Source organism: Ostrea edulis, chromosome 3, assembly GCF_947568905.1.
Source record: "Ostrea edulis chromosome 3, xbOstEdul1.1, whole genome shotgun sequence".
In the NCBI taxonomy this organism is placed as follows: domain Eukaryota; kingdom Metazoa; phylum Mollusca; class Bivalvia; order Ostreida; family Ostreidae; genus Ostrea; species Ostrea edulis.
Genome location: NC_079166.1, coordinates 60,692,868 through 60,719,351, shown reverse-complemented (window position 1 = coordinate 60,719,351; position 26,484 = coordinate 60,692,868). Strand labels below are relative to the sequence as shown.

At 36.9% G+C, this 26,484-nt stretch overlaps 3 protein-coding genes across 3 annotated transcripts in view; 2 read left to right on the top strand and 1 right to left on the bottom strand.

Moving 5' to 3' along the window:
• Window positions 1-411: 411 nt before the first annotated feature.
• On the bottom strand, window positions 412-8,359 carry LOC125674795 (uncharacterized). The gene is made up of 8 exons (XM_056158414.1): window positions 8,068-8,359; window positions 6,740-7,810; window positions 6,053-6,179; window positions 4,491-4,656; window positions 3,307-4,378; window positions 3,103-3,220; window positions 2,009-2,175; window positions 412-1,753 (listed from the first exon to the last, which is right to left on the bottom strand). The coding sequence occupies exons 2-8, from the start codon at window positions 7,690-7,692 to the stop codon at window positions 1,648-1,650; spliced, it is 2,709 nt and encodes a 902-aa protein (XP_056014389.1). The 5' UTR covers window positions 7,693-7,810; window positions 8,068-8,359; the 3' UTR covers window positions 412-1,647.
• Window positions 8,360-8,394: 35 nt separating this feature from the next.
• Window positions 8,395-10,994, top strand: LOC125674796 (serine-enriched protein-like). The gene is made up of 2 exons (XM_056158415.1): window positions 8,395-9,808; window positions 10,040-10,994. The coding sequence occupies exons 1-2, from the start codon at window positions 9,730-9,732 to the stop codon at window positions 10,684-10,686; spliced, it is 726 nt and encodes a 241-aa protein (XP_056014390.1). The 5' UTR covers window positions 8,395-9,729; the 3' UTR covers window positions 10,687-10,994.
• A 5,616-nt stretch (window positions 10,995-16,610) lies between these two features.
• The window catches only part of LOC125676728 (PR domain zinc finger protein 4-like), a 16,622-nt gene continuing 6,748 nt past the window's right edge, over window positions 16,611-26,484 (top strand). Inside the window, 8 exon segments of the mRNA XM_056158413.1 lie at window positions 16,611-16,977; window positions 16,980-17,075; window positions 18,330-18,392; window positions 20,644-21,681; window positions 22,618-22,758; window positions 23,725-23,799; window positions 25,977-26,126; window positions 26,409-26,484. The exon segment at window positions 26,409-26,484 is cut by the window's right edge and continues 37 nt beyond it. Of these exon segments, the coding sequence (XP_056014388.1) occupies window positions 16,923-16,977; window positions 16,980-17,075; window positions 18,330-18,392; window positions 20,644-21,681; window positions 22,618-22,758; window positions 23,725-23,799; window positions 25,977-26,126; window positions 26,409-26,484 (1,694 nt within the window). The 5' untranslated portion in view covers window positions 16,611-16,922.

Here is a 26,484-nt window from a genome sequence, read left to right as displayed (position 1 = left end):
TTCAATTTTCATAAAGATCTTTATATTTAAAAGAAATTCGAACGTTCGAGTCGCTTAGGCACGTTTTCTTAGATATCCATATTATGCGTTGAATCACATCAAACTTTGGACTCTTAATTGCAATCAAAATACCTTTATCATTCTAGGAAAAAATCACAAAAAATACTTAAGAGATTGTATCACTCTTTCGATGTTGAAATCATACTTCATAAGGTGTTTTCACGAGCCAATAAATAAAAATTTAGTGTAATGAGCTACCTTAACTTGTCCGTATGTTTTGTACTTCCACAGCCTTACACAAATGATCCTCAGTTTGAAATCGATATTGAATCATAAATCTGAAGATTTCACGCCTTCTACGTAACGACCCACCCCCACCCCCCATCTATGTAGTAAATGAACAACATTAAATTTATATTGTTTTATATTTATTAATGGGTTTTTTAAACCATTTTCGTATAAAAATACATTTTCAAAATATTCACATACTTGCATACAATAGAAATGATCACATGTTAGGGGCACCTTACCTATTCCTTGGCATAATAGTCTTTAAATACAATATGGCCGTGAGGACTAGATTAATTTTTTTTTAAACCAAGAGAAAAATCATTTATGCATCAACATATATATGGCATATAAATATAATTCATAACTGCTCTTGATTATATTGCATAGATGTTCGTGGTGTTAAAAATACCATAATTTCCTGTTACAGAAAGAAATATTCACGTAAAGACTGGAAATTTGTCAAGTAATTGACATGGAACATTGAAATCGTCAGTCGAAGATACACGTACTGAGTATGAAACTAGATCTAGATATAACAAATATTACACTGATACCAAGGATTGTTAGATGTCCGTAATATAAGCACTTGTTCCGATACAGTATATTTACTCATTTTAGCGGGATTCAAATTTTAGCGCCTTTGATGATGTTGCAAGAGGTCTGATTTATTGCTATACAAAAATATGTAAATATCCATCATCGTACTTAAATCACTGTTATATAAAAAAAAAAGTATATCAGCTCCAATTGCGCAAACTTTTAAATACGCTAAAATGAGTACCCACACAGTATCCATTAATTTAAAGTTGAGTTATGACGATTAATAAAGTACTGAACGTAATCATGTTGAACTATGACCTCTAAAGACATTTATAATACAATAAAGTGAAGTATGGTTGTGTGATGTATATAATATGCACATCTGATTAAAAACTCACAAGCATTCATACATTTCAATTGCACTAATAATGATAAAAAACAATCATTTGGCATTAATGGCACAAAGTCATTAACATTTACAAATAAAATTGTTGAAAAAGACAACCACATAAAAATTGTGAAGGCTAGTCAATGTATTGTAAGGTATAAATATTCGAAACGTTGAGCATCTGTCGACGTTATAAATATAATCATGAAACTTAAATAATGGGTTTTGAAAATTAGATTTGATGCAGTCGTATATAAACGTAGTCACCGAGTAATGGAGTAGATGGCTATGGTACAATTTATTATAATTCAAGTGCGTAGTTTAGTCCAAAATAGTTCCGATTACATCATGGTACTTACTTGTGTAGAAGACTAGCGACGGTTTGGAGAAATAGAAAATCTATAGTAAAAGAAATGATTTGATATTATTTAGACTGAGCTCCAGAGAAGATAGATGAGGGAGGAGAATAAGAGAAGCACCCAGCTGACGGTCACAGACGCGGCTCCAGCTATTCTGCATTTCAAGGTGTCGTATCTGTAAAGAACATAAAAACGTAAATATACATTTACCTCTTCTACTCATGATACAAAAACAGGAATATCTTGGGAAATGTAACGGGGGATCATACATTTTACTGGCGTTAACTAAACATCAGATGATAACCTTATACAGACATAAGATGATCATAGCAGACGATACCTTTTACAAACGTTAGAAGAAAACTTTTACAGACGTATGATGATCATAGCAGACGATAACTTTCTACAGACATGTCATGACAGAAGTTACCTGTTGGGTTCCCCTCGCAACATTTTGTTGTACTCTTCATCCATCATCTGACCGTCGAAGAACCAGCTCAGGTCGTTGTAGGGGTACTCATATCCTTGACGACACTCGCATTTGTAACCTCCTCGGAGATATCTCTGGGTAGGGGTTTGTAATGGTAACGGTAGACACTGAAGACAGAAAATACTTCAATATGGAGCTGTTGTTACTAGGTTTACACACCTCACAGAGACAATATTGTGGAGTTATTTGAACAACAATTCCATGGTTTGTAATCCTCTAATAATTTCCTTGAATGTGAATTCCTGTAATATCGTTTGTGGAATGACTGACCCCCCCCCCCCCCCCCCCCCCCCACTAATCCATTTTATAAAGATATAGACATGTCCAAAAAACATCAGAATATATATCTTATTTTGTCTGAACTCTGCAGTGCTAAGGGGATGTGGCTTTGATCCCTGGTCTCCTACTAAAAGGCTTCGCATTGGACCCAATGGGTCATCAAGATAACCCCCCACATCCCTAAATAAATCATGATTCCACAGTTATCTTCCAATGCTGTGTTTATTATAACAGTTAGGATAAGCTTTAATCTTTCGCGGGTGCTATGCAATTCGTGCATGCTGTGAAGGTACATTGAAAAGTTTGAAATTAAAGATTTTGAGTGGTGTTCATATTAAATGAGAAAAAAAGTAAAATAAAGTCGCATGCAGATTATATTGTTCGTCAACAAAAACAAGAATAATATCAAGGGTCAGAATATAATAAAAGTTTTGCGAACATTCAATATGTCCAGAAATATATAGGCTATTTTGGCGACTTTCCCCTCTGTTCATTATTGACACAAGGGAACAACCACTCTACTTGTCACGTGATTATTCCGCCAGTGCCAAGAACGACCAACAGGAAATACTTCCGCTCAGAGAAAATAAAGCAGTAGAGAAAGTTATGTAAATAAAGATAAAGCTACTTCATGCATACTATGATTATTGTTGCAATAAACACAAAATATCTAGGAATATACGAATGATTAATTCTACACTGGACGTAAGGTGATTACTATTATCAATGTTTGTACAGTATTTGACAGCACTTACGTATTGCGATTTAAAGTGACAACGCGCGGTATTTTTGAATGCATTAGCCACGGTGTAATCTCCGGGACATTGCTGAATTTCCAAGAAATCTAACTTGACATCAACTGTTACCACTCCACTGGAAAACAAAAGAACATTAGTTTAAAATCATGGAAAATAACGGGTTCATTTTCCCAAATTACTTAACAAAAAACCCCAACTTACTGGAATTCCAGTCGCGTCTTCAATGCGTTTGTTCCAAAGAATGGAGCGATGTACGTGACCACCCATTCATCCACCAATCCATCGCATTTAAAGGTAGGTCTCAACCACTCTCCGTGTTCATACTTAGGAGCATAGTATCGTAATGGATAGTGCTCCCATCTCACCAAGCTGGTACCGTTCGGATCGGATCGGACCATAGGTTTGGCTGTGTACTGTTTCAGACCCTCAAAATTGGTCTGCCATCTGGCTTTCACGTCCCTGAACCATCTCTCGCGGGTGTAAGGGTTCTTCAAACCCGCATAGTCTATAGCCCGGAACCTTTCTAACCCGTCTGTATCAGCAGATAGATAAGTGTATGCGAAAGGTCCAAAGTACTCCCGGGTGATACCGTGTACGAACCGAGGGTCTGTATTGTTCTCGGGTGGCGACATTCGGAACTTGTACTGATCAAAGAAAACGCCGCTGCCTAGGATTTTGAAGTTGCTCATAACATTTGCAAGAACTTCTCCAAATATGTGCGTCTCGTTTAATCTTTTGTCTCCACGGACGCTTCCAAAGTCTTCATATTCGTCGATGTTTTGAAGGAAATCGCACAGGAAATGGGACAACCTCAGTGCAGTCCGTGCTTCCGCTTCAAATCGTTTGTCAGCGTCATAGGCTGCGTCCCCTGGTAAAAATAACTCATAATCTGGCTTTGTTCGGCAATTTTCTTTATTTGTATTCTGCTTTCGGTATAATATTTTTTCCATTCTTGTGTACATCTCTTGATCAAATAGATCTCGCTTATGTCTCATAAATCGTTTTTCTCCCGGATACCGAGGGATAAATCTTCTCTCTTGCATCCTCTCTCGGATTGTTTTAATTGCGGATCTTTTCGCGACCAATTTCTTCACTTTCTTGGAAGCAGAACGTTTCACGGTTTTCTTGTCATTCTCGGCGGATCGTTTGTTCAGCGAGACGCGCGGACTAATATCAGAAGACGTGATCAGGTCCAGAAAGCGATCCTGTACTGAGGCGGACCTTTTCCTCCTTTCGACAAAGCTTGGCATCTCATTGGGAGGTACGAGTTGTTCTACAATCAAAGATGGTAAAATCTTGAAATAAATCTTCTAGAGGCATTTTAGGCCAAAAAGAGACGGACACATTTCAAACAAAATTTGCTCACTTTGACACACAAGTCGTACCTTCCACAGCCAAGCAATCAAATCCAACGTCATACTCGGCCTCAGTTGCCTGCTCAATCTCAATTCCCAAAAAGGGCCCATCATGCCACCATGGAAAATAATATCCGGGTTTGCACACGCATCGGTAACCGCCCCGACGGAACCCAAAACCGGGAATCACCTCGCACTGTGTAAAAAAATAAACAAATAAAACTACAATTCCTCTAAAGCCTTACACGTATACATGTATCCCTTCCATGTTAAAAACATGGAATTCATGGAGGTTTCAACAATAACAACAAAACAGTGACGAATTCCTGATTAAAATGAACTTGATAAAATGTGTCCTCATTAGCAAGCAGAATCAAACATATAGTCCATCAGGAATTTCCAGGATTGCTGCAGCAGCGGAATGGTCCATTAAGCCAGAGTGGCGCTGTAGCCTTCTCTCCCAGAGGTCCCAACTGTTGGTTTGATGTCATTGTGATCGGCCAGGGGGCCGCAAGGGCGTCATGTATTATTCAGGGTCCTTTAGAGGTTTGCGTTAATTTACAGGGTGTGTGATTGATGTGTTGGATATAGTGATTGAATAATTAATATTAGTATTTAATGAAGCAGGGAAGATTGTTGATTTGTTTATCACTGCGTTTACCTGCAAGACTGAGATTTAAAAGGCTCAGTTTGGTAAAGTGTTGTAAATTCCCAAGTTTCACTTTATTTGCATTGAATGGAAAATATGGAATTAAAAGTTCGCCTACAGCCATTAATGGTACAGCTAATATCTAGATGGATTTACAAAATGTGTATCAATATATTTGGGGTTTACATGGCTTGAAAAATAACAATCAATGTATTTCGTGCCTCAGGTGTGTTTGGTACCTGTAGAGATGTCCATTTCACCTCAGGATAAACCTGTCATTCAACATTCTCCATTTTCACAGCATTTATTAAGCAATTTATTTTACAATCCAACCATTTGATATATCAGTGAAAGTAAAGATGATAATAAATGCTGAAATATAATCATAATTTCAGGATAAGACATTTTGAATTTTGTCCTTTCCGTATGTTAATATGAATGGTTTATTTGCGTGATGCCCTTTTGGATTTAGTCTGATAATCATCTAACATTATCCATTGCTACCACTGCGTAGGGTTTTCCCCACAATATATACACAGGGGTTCCTTCTCGTATTTGTTAATTAACAAGGACCCATAGACATTATACACGCAATTTAATAATTGAACGCATGACAAGTGAACAAGAAGAAAAGAGCATTCGTGATATAAAAACAAACATGTTGGAATATAAATTCATTTTATCACACCCCCACATTATATCTTCTGTTTGAAAATAAATACTTGAGTACTATTAAAATGCAATATGGGCACACAATCAAGAATAACATTTCTAAAATATGCCTGTTCTCGTAAAGAGGAAAATACGGTTTTGATAATTGGAATATTAATCAATAATTTAATGATCTTCTTTTGCATCGAAATATATTGCATTAAATGTGTCGTATGTTTACAGATATTTTTTTTAACAAATTGAGTATGAAGACATTGTAAATTATTCTCACCATAGTTGTGGCCTTGCATCTTGCTGTACCGGCAAAATAGTTAGGTTCCGGGTTCCCATCACTGATTGGACAGGGATTAATGTCTATCCTCTCAAATTCAATGTCCATGGCTGACACTGCTACGGTCCTGTTTAAAAAATACAACATGCAAATGTTCAGAAACTGATTAGGTGTAACAGAAGGTCCAATTATGTAGAACTATTCATACCAGTGACCCATGCAGGAGATGTAATTCCCTTGGTAAATCTGGGTTTTGTTATAAATAAACTCCCTTTATTGTCTAGTGGTTTTTGTATGAGATTAATAATGTTTTTAGTGCAAATAGATTACACCATCTAAAAAAGGCAACTGTAATTTGTTTTAGATAGCATCTTTTTTTCATGTGGCAGAAGCTGATTTTTGTGGACATTTACAGCTTCTGCCCCAGAGAGAGGCCCCAACACAAAGAGATTTTATCCGCAACATATCAATAAACATATTTTTAATATTATTTGAGACGCATGCTATATTTCGTGTTTACAAAGTGTTTTTATAACTTATCGATGTTTTTCATTTACAATATTATTGTAATACATGTTCTTTGTAACCTATAAGCAGTACTGCTTTTGGAAATAATCAACACAATGCATTCAGTAAACATGCAATAGGGAGAGAAGTTTATAATATAACAGTATGCTTTATAATCACCTTGGTCTTCGTAAGTGAATGAATGGAGAATATCGCGGCATATATTCAACCACTGGGGCGCTGGCTGTAATAATCCATCTGTTGGAACGTCCACAGTCGTAGTACGGCTTACTCCACTTCACCGGAAGTGAAGGAGATTCACCCTCTACGTCGTTGATACCTGGTTGCGGCGGACCAAAATACTTTATAGCCAAAAACTCGTTGTCTATGAACGTCCCTGTTTCATTTGAAAATTTGACACCCACTGAATATGTAAATTTAGTTAATGAGTCCTGGTCCCCCGTGGTATCCGGGAGCCAGGGCGAATACCACGGCGCCGTTTTGTAAGCCTGGTTGGAATAGTTTCTGTTCCACCCTGTTCCGTAGTCGTGAATGTCCACGGTCCGGTTCGTGGGTTCCCTCAGGTAATTCGTGGCTTCTGCGTAATCGTCCTCCCTCCACGCCCGCGGACCAAACAATGGCGTGGTTTTGTTGAAGTCCAAGATTTTATTGTACCAGTTTGGATAATAACAATGATTGTCAAAGAAAATTGCGGATCCGTTAAGGAATCCCTCGCTCGCGGTCACGTCCGCTGTTGCCGACATGTACAGGTACATAAGGCCGGGCTGAAAGTTAAAATCAACAGATCTGTTCAGTCTCTGGTATATGAAACTATAGTAATGCGCCCTGTTCAAGGCCATGTTGTGCAGATGAAGAAGTTGAGATCTGTTCGAGTATATCACGGATGTTAGCAACATGTTGTATCGTGGCTTCATGGACACGGTTTCACTTGGAAGCTCTATTTCCTGTTTGGGTTTAGAGCGACAGTTCTCCGGAGTTACGGAGACTAACTTGTCCATAATCTCATCGAAATTGTCTGGCCTCATCCATTGAAAAACACTCTTACCTGAGCCTGTCCAGACAAAGAACAGGGCCAGAATCACACAGGTGAACGCGCACCTGAGAAATCCCATCGTGAATTACAGGTATCCTCCCCGTTTTACATTATGTACTAACGGTGTGGTATTTACTAACGCTTTCCCACCTGCTTCACTTCCTCAAAATTCAAAATGGCGGTCTGAATTAGTTCACCTATTCAAATAAAAGAAGACGCTTTCTACTTGTGCGCATGCCTCAGGTATATGTTTATCAGGTGTGTCAACAAAAAGAGGCTCTTAAGGGAGAAATGTAGATATTTATTAGTAGAATTGTTCAAAAAAATTATCGAACTGCTTTAAATTATGAAATGCTTTCCAATCATGAAACTATGATGAAAGTGCATACCTTGCACCTGTAACTATTGGATGGCCAGGTATAAAAAAACAAACAAACCAAGAGCCCATACTTACTGCAGTCCGTCTTTGTGGCGTCATGTTTACATTTCTTCGTCGGCCTCCCTTGAAATCAATATCGGTCGACACACGTGGTTAATTATGTTGTAGGGAATGTTAAATTATTAATGAATCCTGTGAATGGCGAATTTAAATCACTTGTCGAAACAGGTCTTTGTCTTGCACTGTTTTAAAGATCAAAATAAACACGTGTTAATGCATCACAGGTGTATTTATTTTATTTTTACCTGCACAGGTACTAGTTATACTGTCATGTTATGAGTCACGCATACCTCAGGTTTATGACCTATATATACAAACTATTTCCATTAATGGCGCGCATATCCGTGTTTACATAGAAAAGCTTCTTTTTTAAAAAAAAATAATGATTAGGAAATAGAAAGCTTTAAGGACTGTCGAAAGAAGAACAAAATGTCGCTGATTCTGAATTTGTCGCAGTATTTTGCAATAGTTTTAAATTACAGTATGCTTGGGGTATGTTGGTTTTACCGTTATCTGAATCACTGCAGTTGTTTTCTTTGATTTCAAATATTGCGAATATTGAGAAGTGAATGGGGCTCGGAGCAGGGTAGATTTTTAAGGCTTCGAAATGATTTCTTACACTGTACCTAATTTAGTGCGCCATTTGAATATACAAAATGTACTTCAGAGAAATTGTTTATTCAGTATAATTGATGTTATGAAGGTTTTTTTTTTATTATTTGAGTAAGCGATACAAATGTGTTATACAATCAATTTCACCGTGTATATATACACTGTATCCCTCTGCTAATAATTAGTCATTTTTATTTTTAGAAGTACTGCATTAGAATACATGGTTTGTGTGCATTTCCAGCATTTTGATTAATATATACAAGTGTAAAATACATGTACGTAATGTTCGCATCTTATGAATTAAATTAGAGATATATAACATCTCTGATTAATTAAATCAATTGATTTTAATTAGAGATGTTATATAGGATTTCGTTTTTCATTTTATGCAATCTTAGTCTAAAGTAACTATCTGTAAACAGTTAATTAAGCCATCTTAGTCTAAAGTACTTAAAACAGTTACATTTTTAAACATTTGTTTGATAGGTTTAAATTCGCACAAATAGGTTTAAGAAATACTGTTATCGTAATGATGTAACAATGAATTTGATATTGAAAACATTAATGTCGTCATAGTATTTTTTTTTTTTTTTTTTTGTTACTTGCGCTAATGTATATTTTCATCACAGCGGTATTTCATTCAATTCAGTGTCAGCGAAACCGAATTTTGAGTGAAACGGAACTCAGTTATGTGCACTGAATCATTAAAGAATACTGTTATAATTTATTAATCTTCGACATTTGAAAACATATCAAATTGATGGGGTGTCACAGGGGGTTGAATAGTTACGACCTCATGATTAACCAATTATTAATTAAATGTCGTCGCGGGTTAGCGGTCAGTCTCGTGGCAGAGGCTTGACAGTATTCCACAGGTAACGGTGAAGTGGACTGCCGTCTCCAACTCAATGTCACCGAGACTGAGACTGCCCGATAGTGATAGACATCACGGGCCATGGGTACATGTATAAAACAGACCCCAACAGAGGAGTCCAGCACTTCCAAACTTTATTGCTTAACTTATTAGTACGACACAGAAAGGAATCTCACGAATACTAAAGGAAAATGGATATCTGCAACTCACGACTGAATTTGGTAGAGAATGACTTCTTGAAAGTATCCGAGTTCGAGTATGATAATGAAGGTATTTTTTTTTTAATTCATCTATCAAATCAAATCGTACATGTACTTAATTTGCCCTTTGTTTAACAGTACCTAATAAAACGATCAAGTACTTTTTCTAACGAAATTGAAAGTCAAACCCATATAATTTCAGTTGAAGATATAGAGCTAGCCTAATTTTGACAATTCGTTATTAAAATGCAATTCAATTTTCATTTTGTTAATAATTTTATCTTATTTTGTAATTGTATAGGGTGTTCCTCTGGTTATGATTCGGCCACAGAACAGTCCAGCTCCGACAAGGAATCCGATACATCAATCTCCGAGGCCAGCAAAGACGAAGACCCAACCGCTGAATCGGAAGTGATGAAATACAGAAGTACCCAAGAGCTCTGCAACTCCCTCCAGTACATTATCTCACTTCCGGATCTCTGTGACGTAAAATTCCTCGTTGGAGATAAACGTGTTCCGGTTTATGGTGTCAAGGCAATTCTAGCCACGAGAAGTCGCATGTTCTACAACCTAATCCTGGAGGCTCAGCGACAGTCGCCTGTGTCAAAAAAATCTAAAAAGAAGAGCGGAAAGAACAAAACTCTCTCCAACCACATTGCTATTGAAATCAACAACTACCAGCCTGCAGATTTCAAGGAACTTATCAACTTTGTGCACTGTGGGAAAGTTAACATTAGAAATTCAAATGTGGCGGGGCTATACTGCGGTGCTTCCGAGTTTCATCTTCCTGAATTGAAGATCGCATGTCGAGACTTCACAACAAGATCTATGAGGAATGGCAACACGGCAGTCATCCTGAAATCAACGAAAATCTATCTCGATCGTCATCGCGCTGGAAAAAAGTTTGTGGAGAAGATTCGGGGTTATCAGAAATCCATGAATGGCTGAGATATTGGTAACTTTACCCAGGATATGCTCAGTACCAGTCCCCATAGATCATCTTGATCAAGGACAGCACCCGTGCATTACATTGCACCTGCCACGACCAAAATCGTGGAAGAAGAGGTCAGTGCAAGCAGAGAGAGAGCACACCATACTAACGAAGTGAGGTGTTCCGAATGAAGAGAAAAAACAATCTACCGTCCCCAGTGGACAGACACGTGTCTTACGTCGTTGCTCGATATTTCATGTAATGTATCAGATTTATGAAAGTGATTTGTACATTTAAAACAAGTGCAAATAAAATCCTCTTCAAATGTTAATCGTTTCTTAGTATATTTTTCCCCTTGGAATAGAATACCAAACGTGTTTGACTGGAAGTAGTTTTGAAACCATTTGTTCATCTAGAACACAAAACGAATACATATATTATAGTGTTTGTCTACAGAACACTAAAGAATACCAATGCAGATTGGTACATGTGCATCAAGTCAAAGTATGATGTATGATTACGAGCAGGAAAAAAAACCCCAAAAGATTTCTTATAGAACTTTAAAAATTTCTAAAAACGGACGCTATTCATATATGATCTGCATAGTATATGATCTACGTAAAAGGTATAAGTTCTAAAGCGAATTACACATACGCATGTATCATAAAATATACAAATTTGAAGACTATACAGTGGCGTAGCTTCCATTGAGGCAACCGAGGCAGCTGCCTCGGTAAAAAAAAAAAAAAAACCACGGGCACCTTTTACGTTGTTAAAATGTCGATAGCTTCTGGGGGGCGCAGCCCCCCAGACCCCCTGCCTCGGCAATATTCGAACCCAGGCTACGCCTATGCTATAGTCAATATCAAATTTTCAATTTTCCTTTTTGTATGTGGTTCGCAGTGCCATCTTGTCTCATACCACTTTTAAAGATCGCTATGATTGATTGTTTGTAAATGTTTTACGCCCCGTCGAGAATTTTTCACTTATATTGAGACGTCACCAGTTGTAGGTGAAGTACCACAAATTTAGGTCTATGCTTAGCGCTCAGGGTCTTGGCAATGAGTGTTCTTTGTCGTGCCAACGCTTGCCGCGACACAAAGCCTCCGTTTTAAAGGTCATATCCGAAAGACTCCTGATTCTCATGCACTTCTAAATGCTGAGCGTTTGGTAAATCAAACGAAGCGAATGCTCAACCACACTGAGCTACCGCGACTGGTAAGATCACTATGATAACAGAACTGAGACCGAGAAAAGGTGAAAGGAAATTGGTCCCCAACTCTACATTTATTTGTTTTAAATTCATCTGAAAAACTATTTTCAGCAATATTGTAATAGTTAAAGCTCTTTATTCATACAACAGTGTCAAAACTGACAGTGATGTAAACTACGGGGACACACCCACCACCCAATACACGTGATATATACTAAAAATTCCTAAATATACCCGCGGAATTTATCATCGTGTAATTTCGCGAGAGTCATCACTCACGAAATATATCAATTATTTCCTTTTATTTTTGTTTTGGTAACAAAAAAAAACAAAAAACAAAAAACAAACAAACAAAAAAAAAAAAAAAAAAAAAACCAAACAAAAAAAAACAAAAAACAAAAAAACAAAAAAAACAACAAAAAAAACAATCAAACATGTAAAAACTCTTGATTAACAGATCGCACACGAATTCATGTTCACGCGAATTGACGTATACAAGTCATTTCGCCATATCAAGTACTCGTGTAAAATAGAATCTACAGTATGTAGAACTAATGACTGTTTGTTGTACTTGTAATGGCTCTTGAAAATATTCAGGTATATACAAGTATCCGTTTAACTCTACTGTTGTGTGGGTTTTATCTATTATAAATTTCAATCAACCAGAAGTTAAAATGGCATTGTGTCCGCAGCGTAGTACAAAAATGGAATCTAGATATCATTGTGATGGCAGGCATTATCAAAAGGCCTTGTTTTATGTCAGGAGATTTACAGAATCTGGGGTAGTGATACTTACATAAATTGACATGTAGTGTAAACATTCAATATTGATGTAAAGGAAGTCTTTATATTTAAATTATGTATTTCATCCTCTCCGTGATTGTCTACACATACGGCGAAATGAAATTAAAGGATGAAGTTTGTATCTTGATTTCCCCCCATTGAAATATCTAAACTTTAGTATATTGTAATGGAAAAGTCTGTGAGAGTGAGTGAAAGAAATATTTCTTTTCATACACAATATAACTTTTTGAGATAATAAAGCCCGAAATTGAAACTTAATCTGAAACCCATTAGTATAAGTTCATGTAAAGATTTTCAATAGCTGCAAGGATATAGCCAAAACGTCCGGAAATCTATCAAATCCTGGTATTTGTAAAGTTTGATGTTTTAAAGCGTTTTTCAAAACTAGGTTATCGAAGCCAATACTAAAACTTAACCTGTACCCTTTCAAGATATAGACAACTTCGCATATTAAAAAAAAATCAATTTGATAGCTGCAGAGATAGCAAAAAAAAAAAAAAAACACACCAAAAAACAAAAAATCCAGAAAAGCGTTTGCACGGACGGACAGACCCACATAAGCACACAGACGGACAGACCCACATAAGCACACAGACGGACGGACATACCCACACAAGCACACAGAGAGACGGACAGACCCACACAGACGGACGGACAGACCCACACAAGCACACAGAGAGACGGACAGACCCACACAAGCACACAGACGGACGGATCCACACAAGTACACAGACTGATAACTATAGGGCACCCACCTATTAGACTGGGTCATAATTACAGGGATGTGTTAATTTCAACATCACATGAAATTAGAGTTTTGGACGTTATAATGTGCTATTTCATAGCGCCTTAACACATGTAATTCAAACAATAAATCAATAATAACCTATTAGGCCTAATAAATGAAATAAATTCGGATTTTTCACTACCTATATAAAAACAATAAATTGATGCTTTACTAATACATATCACGCACTATGCACATGGCTCCATCTTTCACAACAACCGTCTAGGCTTCCGTTACAAATTAAAACACCCCCCTCCCATCTGACTTAATATATACAATTGTCATGTATAAACTGGCCTAATTTATGTGGAAACGACGGAGGGGGTGTGGCCCGGGTATTAATATTTAGTCTTTCCTACCGAATATAGATAACCCTCTCGTTTCCACAGAAATTAAAACCGGCCTTATTTTCTGTAGCTATAGAAATCTGTCATTATACATTGTCTGTACATTTTACTTAATTGCAGGTAACTTTTACATATACATATATTTGAATCCTAGTTTGTGTTCCCTTTACTGTCATTTATCGTATATAATAAATGACCTATTTCATTCTTTAAAGGATGTGATTGTGTTTTTTAATATAGATATTCAGTGAAGTTATAAGGAGTCAAAAGCTTCATCAATTGTCGATCTTCCGTGCAGTTTCACCGACAATAGTTTACAGTACATATATATAATTTGTGTGCATGTGTTGGGGGACTTCCAACATGGTTTTCATATAGGAATACAGATGTTGTGAGTCGGTCTCATCTGACATTAATTCGGCAATGCATGGCCTGGCATAGGAAATAAAATGGATCACAGACTTCAATTTGGACGATCTTCGTACAGATCGAATGATAAAAAGAAACTGGTGTCAGTCATGTAGAAAATGGGTCAACTCTAGATACTGCACCTGTGCGGAGTTACTCTACCATGTGGTGGTGGGTGCATAGGGGTCCACCTCTTCCCGTTCTCATCTTTTCTCCGACCCCCTCTCACCCCCCCCCCCCTCTATCCTGTCCGTCCTCCACCCACATGGCAGCGTTCTCTTGTTGTTCCTCATCTTCGGTTAATATCGACTGTCTTCTAGCGTAACTGTATAAAATTCCCGTCCAGCAACCTTGCACTGTGTTCTGATTGGGTTTACACAAACCAAAGAGGATGTCCATCTGCTCCAATATGATTTGGGTAGATTCCGAGTGACAACATGCAATCCATCCACGTGAGAGTCAGCTAACTACTGCACGAGAGTGTGTAACAAAACATGAAGCGGAAAACTGGTCACAATAGTAATTTTTTTTCTAACTCAATCTGTAACTCATCAATATCATAGGCGTAGCTTAGGTTTGAATATTACGAGGCAGGGGGTCTGGGGGGCTGCACCCCCCAGAAGCTATCGACATTTTAACAACGTAAAAGGTGGGTTTTTTTTTTTTAACCGAGGCAGCTGCCTCGGTTGCCTCAATGGAAGCTACGCCACTGAATATACATCTTCAAGGTGTTTAGAAAAAAGTTCGAAAAAACTGGGTGTCGCGAAAGGACGGACAAGGGTACTATTTGCCACGACCACTCTGTGGCGGGGGCATAGAAATGAAATGATACTAGCTATCAAATAGTCGTTTCAAAATACTAAAGGCAAACAGTGTGGGATTTTACTTATCACCCAAGATTAGCTATAATTTCTCTCAGCCAAAAAGTAAGGGGTTGGGTTCAATAGAAGATGTGAGGGTTAAATAAAACTTCATAAAACATTTTTTAAAAAGTTAATTGTTTACATGCATTGTTTCTCATACTATAAAATCATTACACCGTGGATATCATCAATATTCAATACCAGCAATATTACTAGGGATCCACCACAGCAGCATCATGCCACAAACTGTTTGCATAGTAACTGTTGTTGACTACAAAAATAATTTGATACACTCTACATATATATTATTTTATTTTTTATTCTATGCCAAACAAATTGCTGCAATAAATACTGATCAGTGTAACTCACGTGACCTATACTACCCGTACAATACACGTAACCTATACTACCCGTACTATTGGTCTACGTCCATTGTCGTCCTCCTGCGTTAACAATTAACCATTTTTAATATAACTCCTTGATATAACCACCCTTCCAATTCTTTTCCATTTTGGTATGAAGAATCTTTAGAAGAGGGAGGGGGGGGGGGTTGTAAATTTCAGAACTCCTGCATCCCCGGACCTAAGGGACAGGACAAAACTGAAGAAGAAAAAAAAAAATGACCAATTTTCAAAAATCTTCTCTACAACTGCACATTTGTAAGAAAAAACTATTATACCAAAATTGTAAATTTCATAATCCCCAGGGGAGGCACTGACTCCAGGACAGGCCAAACTGGACAAATGTGTAAAATATTTAAATATCATCTGTAATAGTATTGGTACTAGATTAAAACTAACTGGATATTCAGAAGGAGCAGGCATCCCTTTACCAAAATTGTAAATTTCATGAACCCAGGGGTAGAAGTTTTGGTACTGTGGTGGGCCAAATGGGCATACATCCAAATTAGCATATTTTCTGCCTTTTTGGCATATATTCTTATTATATATCATCATATCTTTTAGGATTAAATCAATTCGTACTGATTTGAGAAACTAGTTCTGGGTGTAGTGAACAACCTTAATTTCGCAACTCTGTGCAGGGTTTGACTCTATGGTGAGTCCAGAATAATAGTATGTAGTGTTGATATACATGTGTAACATAATTATATTACACTGTATATAAAATCTTTCATCAGTATGTACAGTATGGGGGGGGGGGGGGGGGGGGGGGTGTCTATAATGAACCTCTAATCTGGAACTAGTCTACTAGTCAAGACCCCTACCACACCCGTGCCTTTCTTACAAACGTCTAACGATTGGAATATATGTTTACAGTAGTACTGCTGTCAGGAGTAGAGGAGTAGTCAATGAATGTACGTAATCACGAAACGGGAGGGGGGGGGAGTTTCTTGATTTTGATATTTGTAATGTGTACAGCCAAGTGTTGATCACGCTCGCCGTCGCTTAACTTGCCTGATCAAGAGATAGACTCACTAATACAATACGATATATGTCATTATATCACTGATACCCAAAATGCACTGCAATATTATGATATAAAATAACATTTTCCGGAAACAAATATTCCTTTGTGTGTGATTTAGATGATTATCGAGTGTGGGAATACTTCCGCTTATAATAGAAAACGAACGGAGGATAGAAAACAAGCAAAATCGCAGCTATGAACTCAAAAGTTTTAAAATATATAATAAGGTTACTATGAGAAGTTAAGTCAGGCATCATTCGTAAAGCTTTTGTGAAAAACATGATATGTGTGTAAAGTTAACTTGATTTCCTCATACATATGAGCTATGCCACCTTATTAAAAAGACATGTGACGAGGGGCGAACTAAGTAATTTAAAACTAGGTGTGAAATAACGAATTAGAAATGACCACGACAGAATCAAGTGATTCGATGACTGACACACTGCCAGCCATCAACATAGACAGCTGACCAGTTCGGCCATGGGAGCATTTGGACACAATGTGGTGGGACTATACGGGGCAAATGATCAAGCTTCTGCAGGTCAGGGTATTAAATGTTTTTGAAATGTTTGTATGTTGGTATTTAGCCATTTTACTATTAAGTAAACTTGTATACTAGAAAGCAGAATTAAATTAAGAGATGCTGTAGTATGATTAAGATTACTAACTTTTCAATCCTGTTTGCTATAGATCAACCACATTCTTATAAACTGAAATAAAAACACAAAATTAGCACATGAAAACTGATTGCTGAAGATGCAAGATATAAATTAATGTGGAAAACCTTGCAAATATTACTGACATTGATTTGCCATCTGTTTTCAACTTTATAAAAGAACAGTTAAAGCTTTGGAAAATTTGCGTTCGGTGTCCCCCCCCCCCCCCCCCCCCCCCCCCATCTTCTTAAAAAAGAGAAAGAGATCCCATGGAGATCCGGGTTAGAATAGGTCCTCAGTACCTATGCTTGTTGTAAGAGGCGGCTAAATGGGATGGTCCTTTGGATGAGACCGCATAAACTGAGGTCCTGTGTCACAGCAGGTGTGGCACGATAAAGATCCCTCCCTGCTCAAAGGCCCAAGCATTGATGCTAGCATAGGCCTTAATTTTACAGCCCTTCATCAGCAATAGTGACATCTCCATATGAGTGAAAGATTCTCGAGCGGACATTAAACAATATACAACCAACCTTATAGAGATCAAAGACGTATCTATAAATGACCACCCAGTTCCTTAGCAAGAATATGATTAGCGGTGATTAACTGAGATCACTACCGCTAACGAAACTTGGTTTTATTATTTTTGTTTTACTGAATACTAAACACAATGAGGTTTGGATCAGTGAAAGTGATCAAGGGCACACAAAGATAAAGCGAAAGTACATATCGAGTTGATTCTGTTCCATCCCCCTCTTTAAGTAATTTTAAAATGGAATACTCTGATTTGAATGATTCGTCATTAGATTAATTAGGAACATTTGATCATAAAAAGGGTGGGCAGAAACAAATCTGTGTAACATAATAATAGACTTTAAATGACTCGGTAAGATTTTTCTTATAGACAAGTCAGTCTATCGCCCTTTTGATCGATATAGACGGACAAGATTTTCTAGAGACATTGTCTATCAGTCCACTGTTAATTTCGCACACTGTTTTCAATCTTGACCATATAGTATAAGTAGAATTCTACGATAAGTGTATCAAAATTATAAACTTAATAAGCCTATGCTTCATGAGTTCACCATAATGACATGATTTTCAGTCACATGACTTTTATTCTTTCAGTGATTCCAACTGCTGCATCCTCAGCGTAGTGACAAGTTCATCCCAAAGCTTTCCAATAATGGTATCCATAGCAACAGGAGATAAACAAAACATACACATGTATGCTGATTTCAGTTTTAGGTAGTTTTTAATTAGGTATGCTGACTTCAGTTTTAGGTAGTTTTTAATTAGGTATGCTGATTCAGTTTTAGGTAGTTTTTAGGTATGCTGACTTTAGTTTTAGGTACTTTTTAGGTATGCTGACTTTAGTTTTAGGCAGTTTTTAGGTATGCTGACTTTAATATTTAGGTACTTTTTAGGTATGCTGACTTTAGTTTTAGGCAGTTTTTAGGTATGCTGACTTCAGTTTGTTCTATAATGGGGAAAGGAGAAAATGCAATGGAACAGACTGAGATTTGAAACCTTGTGTTAGGCGTTCTTTCAACTGAGCTATGTGCATCTGTTCATCAGCAAGTAGATTTACCTATTGCATTCCCTCCCCCTCCAAGTGTCTTCATTCCACCCTGCCAGTCATTTTTATGCCCCCTTTGAAAAAGAGGGTTACATGTATATTGTTTTGCACCTATCTGTTTGTCTTCAGTTGGTCTGTAGACCAAGTTTCGTACGCTCAATATCTTAAGAACCCTTAATTGACAGACATCAGACTTGGTACACTGGTACAACTTATAAAGGGAGTTGATGACCCTCATTGATTTTGAGGTCATGTGGTCAAAGGTCAATCCACACTGGACATACGAAGATAGTAATTGTCCGCTTAATATCTTGAGAACCCTTTCCTTGACAGATATCAAACTTGGTACATCGTAAGGAGTAGATGAACCCTATTGATTTTTGGTTCACATGGTCAAAGGTCAAGGGTCAAACTGGACATAGTTACTGTAATATAAATGTTTTGTCTCCTCTATATTTTTAGAATCATTTACTTAACTGACCCCAAAGATGGTACATTTGTACATCCTAAGGAGTAGATGACGCCTATTGAGGTCACATGGTCAAGGGTCAATACACTCTGGACATAAGAAGATATCCTTCAATATCTTGAATTGTTTTGGTACTATCAATTAAATGATACAATGCGTATAACCCTTTTCAATTTCACATAATTTCCTAGAGTAGGTTATGACACCATCTGTAAATGAAAAAAAAAAAATGCAATGAATCAGACCAGGATTTGAACCTGAGACTCCCACATCTCAATCTGGTTCCAGTTTTTTATTGATTGATCAGTTACATATATATATCTAGTCACTGGCTATTGAGCCATTAAATGCTACACATGTGGTTAATGAATGCTTTAGCTGACAAAACCATAAACCATGAACTTCTGTGTATTGATTTACAAGTTACATATTGTGACAAAAAGACTAGATTAAAACAACATGACTAGCCATATATATTCAATGATTATTAATATCAGGACAATTTATCGTAAGTGATTTTCGTGATCAGCAGTGCGTTATGCTGCATTGTTGTAAAAGTTCACCATGTGTTAAATTTTGCTGGATTTTAATATAAAGTTTAGTACTGTAATAGTTTATTACTAATATTTTCATTTGGTATGTTTTAAGTGTTTTTTCATCAACACTGTGGGATTCAGGTTAGCTTCAGATATCTGTGACCCCTGTCTTGTCAGTTTAGCTTCAGATATCTGCAAGCCCTATCTTGTCAGTTTAGCTTCAGATATCTGTGAGCCCTATCTTGTCAGTTTAGCTTCAGATATCTGTGAGCCTAATCTTGTCAGTTTAGCTTCAGATATCTGCGAGCCTAATCTTGTCAGTTTAGCTTCAGATATCTGCGAGCCTAATCTTGTCAGTTAAGCTTCAGATATCTGCAAGCCCTATATTGTCAGTTAAGCTTCAGATATTTGCGAGCCCTATCTTGCCAGTTTAGCTTCAGATATCTGTGAGCCTAATCTTGTCAGTTTGGCTTCAGATATCTGCGAGCCTAATCTTGTCAGTTTAGAAGATTGTGATGGATGAACTTTATAGTTACAATGCTGTACAAACATTTCATATCAAAATAAATGATTTGTCATCTAAACTCCTAGATACGCAAAACTTGAGCCAAATGGAATTTCCTGATGCAGATCTGCAGCTTTACTGTCAAACATCACAGAGAATGGATAGTTAGCTACATTTCTGCAGCTACAATCTAATTAAGATTACAACCTTGGACAGTTTAGTTAAAGAAAATCAAAATACTGTTGACATCAACTTTAGAAAAAAATGTCTGTTGTCTAGATTAAAACTATTTATGGTTTTAAGTATAGAACTGATAAAATTTATTCAATGACCATTGGTTGTGAATGAAACTTACCACAGACTCTCTGATGTAATTATGATTGTTTTGTAGGAACATTACCTCCTTGGAAGTCGCTGATTGGACAGAATGGGCTCCAGTCCATTCGCCAGCTCCTTTCTCCGGTCACTCCTCTTCTTAACACCACGTCATCCATTGTAAATAACCCTGCTCAACCCCACGATTCAGCAATAGAGGAAACCAATGTCAAATCTATTCCAGAATCGCTGTCCGTGGATAAATCCGTCCTGTCGGGGGTCTTTCCACCAGACTCATCCACAACAAGCTGCCATCAGACAAGTGCCCTTTTGTCTCAGTTGGCTACCCTAGCTCAAGGAAATGCCCAGGCTAGTCATCTAGAGGTGACAGGCATGGACAGCACAGAGCAACTAGACAGTATCGACAGTACCTTTTTACAGAGTTCTAACGTTAGTACTGATGCCCAGATAGCCACTCTGCAGAGTTTGATCAATTTGATTCTTGCTAATCCATCCTTACAAAACAGTTCAGCATGTCAAGCCCTTCTGAACATGATGAATCCATCTTCTAGTGAATCTATAACAAATCCAGACATTCATCCCGTGTCCCAGAGTGTTGATATTTCTCAGTTATTAAATGGTGACTGCGCAGTCAACACAGCCCAATCTAGTAGTGTATCTCCAACAAACAGTATTCTGTCAGCAGTTCCGTCAGCGACGCAATCAGTGGGATCCACATTAGCTCTGGCCTCAATAGTTCCAAATAATGCAGTGTGCATCTCATCAGCATCCAGCCAATCCACTTTAGTGCCATCATCTGTTGTCACAGAGACATCACAAACTCAGCCAATTGATGCCTCTCAGGTGACCTACATTAGACAACTAATCAACAGCCAGGTGCCATATGCTGAGACTGCAAACTTGGGCCAGACAACCAATCAGATGATCTCGGTTAAACAGGACCCTTCCCTTAGCTCAGTTCAAAACACAGCCCAACCTCTGTTGATCAGCGATCATTTAGAACAATTCTACACAGTAACCACATCCTCTGATACGATGACGGTGGAAAATCTACTGCAGCCAGCATCCAATACTCAAGTAGCAGGTAAATGTCCAAGTAACAGATAAATACTGTAAAGTGGTTATTTATGTGTGGGGGAAATTTACACTAATTACTCAGTCATGTAAAACGCGCGTAAATTTCCTCCATACGTATAGTTATATATATTTTATATAATATATATGTATTCAGTTACCGTGTATCCCCCCCCCACACGTAATGTTGGACATGGAAAAACGCATACTTAACCCCCAGCGTAAATAACCACTTTTACAGTACTCAGCTTAATGATGTATCTAATTCTCAAGTAAAAGGATTGTCTAATTCTCAAGTAAAAGGATTGTCTAATTCTCAAGCAAAAGGATTGTCTAATAATCAAGTAAAAGGATTGTCTAATTCTCAAGTAAAAGGATTGTCTAATTCTCAAGTAAAAGGATTGTCTAATTCTCAAGTTAAAGGATTGTCTAATAATCAAGTAAAAGGATTGTCTAATTCTCAAGTAAAAGGATTGTCTAATAATCAAGTAAAAGGATTGTCTAATTCTCAAGTAAAAGGATTGTCTAATTCTCAAGTAAAAGGATTGTCTAATAATCAAGTTGCAAGTTTGTTTAAAACACAAGTACAAGGATTGTTTTATTCTCAAGTAGAAGGACTTGTATAATAACTATAATAAGTAGAAGAATTGCATAATATTTAAGTTGCAGGTTTGTGAAACTCCTGTACATGTACTAAGAAGTTGGAAGTTGGATTTTCTTATGTTATATCTGAATATTGGTATAACCATGTTTTAAGTCACTCTAAAAGGGAACAGTAATGACTGATATTCACTGTTTCAAAAGTACTTTTTTATATGTTCAGTTTTACTGCATTTTTAAAATCAATATACTAATATAATTATGGTCCCTGCAGTCGTGTAAAGGTGCATGTGTGTCTGGATTAATCTGAGACTGTAGAGTTTTGGACACTTTTTTTCTGATTCAGTGGCCACCATGAATTACCAGGACTACGCTGCGATACAGAACAGTCTCACTCACTACCTCCAGTCCTCGGCCGACACGGACGACATCACGCTTCCGTCCAATCTCACCATGGAAAACATCAATGCAGCTATACAGCTTGAAGGTAGGCACAGAACCTTTATAAACTTGATTACATCGTGCATATTAATTTATGATGAAAGGTGATGGAAGGTACTTCACACAAATATGACTGATGGAGATTATTGAGGTAAGATAAATATCACTGTTCTGAACCATGATGTCCAGTATTAACATATATACATGTATAGTTAAAACAGCCAGAAAGTACCATAAAATCGTAACTTTTGTAATTTTCTTCACTATACATGTACTTAATACGTTAAAGTGTATTGTAAACCATTTGTATAAACAGACTTATACCATACTGTTAAGCTTTACATAGGAATATATTGCAGACTTCTTTAAAGATCTTCTCAAGAATGGGATGAAGTTAAGTTCAAACACGCCATGATGTTTGGGGCCAGGGCTGGACCATATTAAAGTGTTTTACGTACTCGGAATATTGAATTAGGAAATTTCCTAGATCAAGGGACATAGTCAGGTCATGTTAGGGTTAGAATTTGTATTGGAATACTTTGTTAATATCTGCCTCTATAGTGCCATGGTACCACACTTTGGTAAGTTTTTATTGTAAACATCCAATGTCAAATTGGGACGGTTAAAATCAAATTTTACCGTAAAAGGTAGGGTCGTAAAATAGTGTCCTGAATTTTCATTGGATTTTATAGGATTATTCAGGAAATTTTCTTATAAAGATATATACAAAGCTTTGTGAATTGATAGAAGACGCAAATGCTAAGTGAATTAATGTATTCATTTAGTCTTGCTGCGAGTTTATTCATGATGCTCGCTAAATTTAAATCCGGTGAGCAATATGGCCCATAGGCCCCTTGCTTTTATTTAAAAAGAAATTGTTTTTGTAGCTATTTCAGTTTATTTGAAAGTAATATTACGACCCTTGGTATAATATGCTTGAATAAATGTTTATTTATCCGTATTAAATTGCATATTCCTGTGCATCATCTATTGAATATCAATTTTGTTTTAGATCCAAAATTGAAGAAATTATCCGGTCACTCAGTGGGCGTGCACGATTCAGCTGGTGTGGATCTGTCAGTAGACTGTAAGTTTATAATAAATTGTTATTTTAGAATTTGTTTGGAACATGGGCTGTGTAACGAGGAACATTGCTTCTCATCACAGACATGACCCGTCCAATGAATCTGTAGTACACTGTTAACACCTACAGTATGTCCAAAGGCGTCATTATGAGGGTTTTCTTCTTCCTTCATGAGATCGTTGAGTAGGCCAGGCCTTGCTGTATGGTAGGTACCTTATAGTAATCGCACAAAGTAATCCACTAAGTTCATTTGTGGAACAACTGATGGAGATATTCATTACGGGGCCCTTTTTTGTCAGTTTTCGGGTTTCTTTTGCATTAATTAGCTTCGTGTATGAATTTTGAGATGGAATTTTCTTCTCAATAGAATTGAACTCAATGGAAAAATCACCATTACCGTGTATACTCACCTATAGGAGGGTTCGCCTATAAGTCGGTTGTATATTTTGTAGAGTATTTTGGAGGGATTTGCCATTGACCTGCTTATAAGTCGGTATAACTTTTTTCAAGAATCGGTTGACAATTTCTAACATTTTCACCTCTGTTTCAAATAATATTTTGTGAAATGTGCTGATATTTATTCATTTTCTCAACAAATCAATTTCAATAACATACGCTTAAGATGAATAAAATCATTAAAATATGTAAATACTTGTACTTTATGCTTATAATCTTAGAATACATGAATAATATATGTCCAGTCACTGTCAAATCTGCAGAATAGATGAGCAACATCTGGTGAAAGTTGGGAATTTGATTATGTGACCAAATGTATCTGGATTACTATAGTTATTTTTATTAATCATGATGCTTTATGTTTTCTAGAGATCAATTTCAATTATTTTGTGTTACATACTTTTTCTTAAACCATAAACATTATCACAATGGTGTCAATTTCTGCCTCAGGTTAGACTTTCATTCTCTCAAATATTTTCCCAACAATATAGTCGTTTTTAACAATTAGTATATAGAAATGAAGAATTATGTCTCTCCTTTTCCAGAGTGGGGGGGGGGGGGGGGGGGGGGGGGGGGGGGGGGGACATATTAATTTTGTACTTTCTGTCCATCTGCCCCTCTGTCTGTCACAAAATCTTGTGAACGCTTCTTTTACTATATGGCTTATCCGATAGATTTGAAACTTTATATAATGCTTCATTGCCATATGTAGATGTGCATATTGTTGGGACAGGAGGATCCAATTATTTTCTTAAAAGTTATAGTGGATCTAAGAGGGGTTGAGGATGTTAAGGAGGTATTCTATACCAGAGAAATTTTGATATGGATGGATGAAAAGTGGAGGATATGGACAACATTATTTTGAAATTGAAAACTTTCAAATTTACTTTATTTAGTCAAATAATGTATTTTTAGTAGAAAACAGTCTGAAATTTTTTAAAAACTCCTGCTGGACTTGAGTCCACGATCTACAGTTTAGCAGTCAATGTGCTAAGCTACTGAGCTACTTAGTTAGACAATAATTTTTTAAATGAATATACATATATTGCTGATATTTATATTTTCTTCCATGTTTTAAAAGGAAGTCAGCCATACTCTGATGATATTGTAGAGTACCTCCTTAAAATAGCTTGTGAACAATTCTGGGCTTATTCGATAGACTTGAAACTTTGTACAATACGTCGATGCCATTTGCAGATGTGGACAGGGGTTATAGTTGATCTGAGGGTTGGAGGGTGTAAAGTAGTTTGTGAACACTTCTCCTATATGGCTTATCAGAGATCATAATGTATATGATCATGCTTTCTCCTCCATCCCATGCAGTCCTTTAAGGGGAGGTTTCATTTGGTCCAGGAGCAGTTCCAATTTGGGGAGCTGGGGAGACATATGTTTTTCATAAAAACAGTCTCTAGCTTTTCCACAGTCAATACCAATTTTAAATTATATATTCCAACTGTAGATTATGCGACATGTGGTACATGTAGTTCTAATTCCTGGTTTTATTCTGGTTACAGATTGGGTGATAGTTCTAATTTCTGGTTTTATTCTGGTTAAAGATTGTGTGATCATTCTAATTCCTGGTTTTATTCTGGTTACAGATTGTGTGATAGTTCTAATTTCTGGTTGTATTCTGGTTACAGAACGTGTGATAGTTCTAATTTCTGGTTTTATTCTGGCTACAGATTGTGTGATCGCTCTAATTTCTGGTTTTATTCTGGTTACAGATTGTGTGACATGTGACAGTTCGAAGTGCACCTGTCTGAGTCCTTTGGAGTACACTCACATTACGGATAAAGTAATTCCATCTAGAGCCCGCCTGTCCATGCCCAGCTGTCTAGAAATTCGACTATCCAAGTCTTCATTATCATCTCAGAGTAAATGTTTATAATACACTACATCCATGTATGTTATGCACAATATTGTGTAATGATGTTTATTTATTAATTATTTGTAGTTTTATTACAAAACCTCTAAAAAATTTCCAGGATCATTTCATATTTATATGATATTTCTGAAGAATTAGACATTCAGAAAATATTTTGACCTTTTTGTCACACAGGTCAGATTTCTTGGAATATAATTTAAACTCTGTGATATATATTACAGAGTTTACACATTTATCATGTTCCTGACAATTCGTTGTAATTGAATTTCAGTACCAGAGGGTGTTTATGCACTGAAATGTTTGGGGACACAGTCAAAGTTTGGACCACTGATCGGAAAGGAAATGAA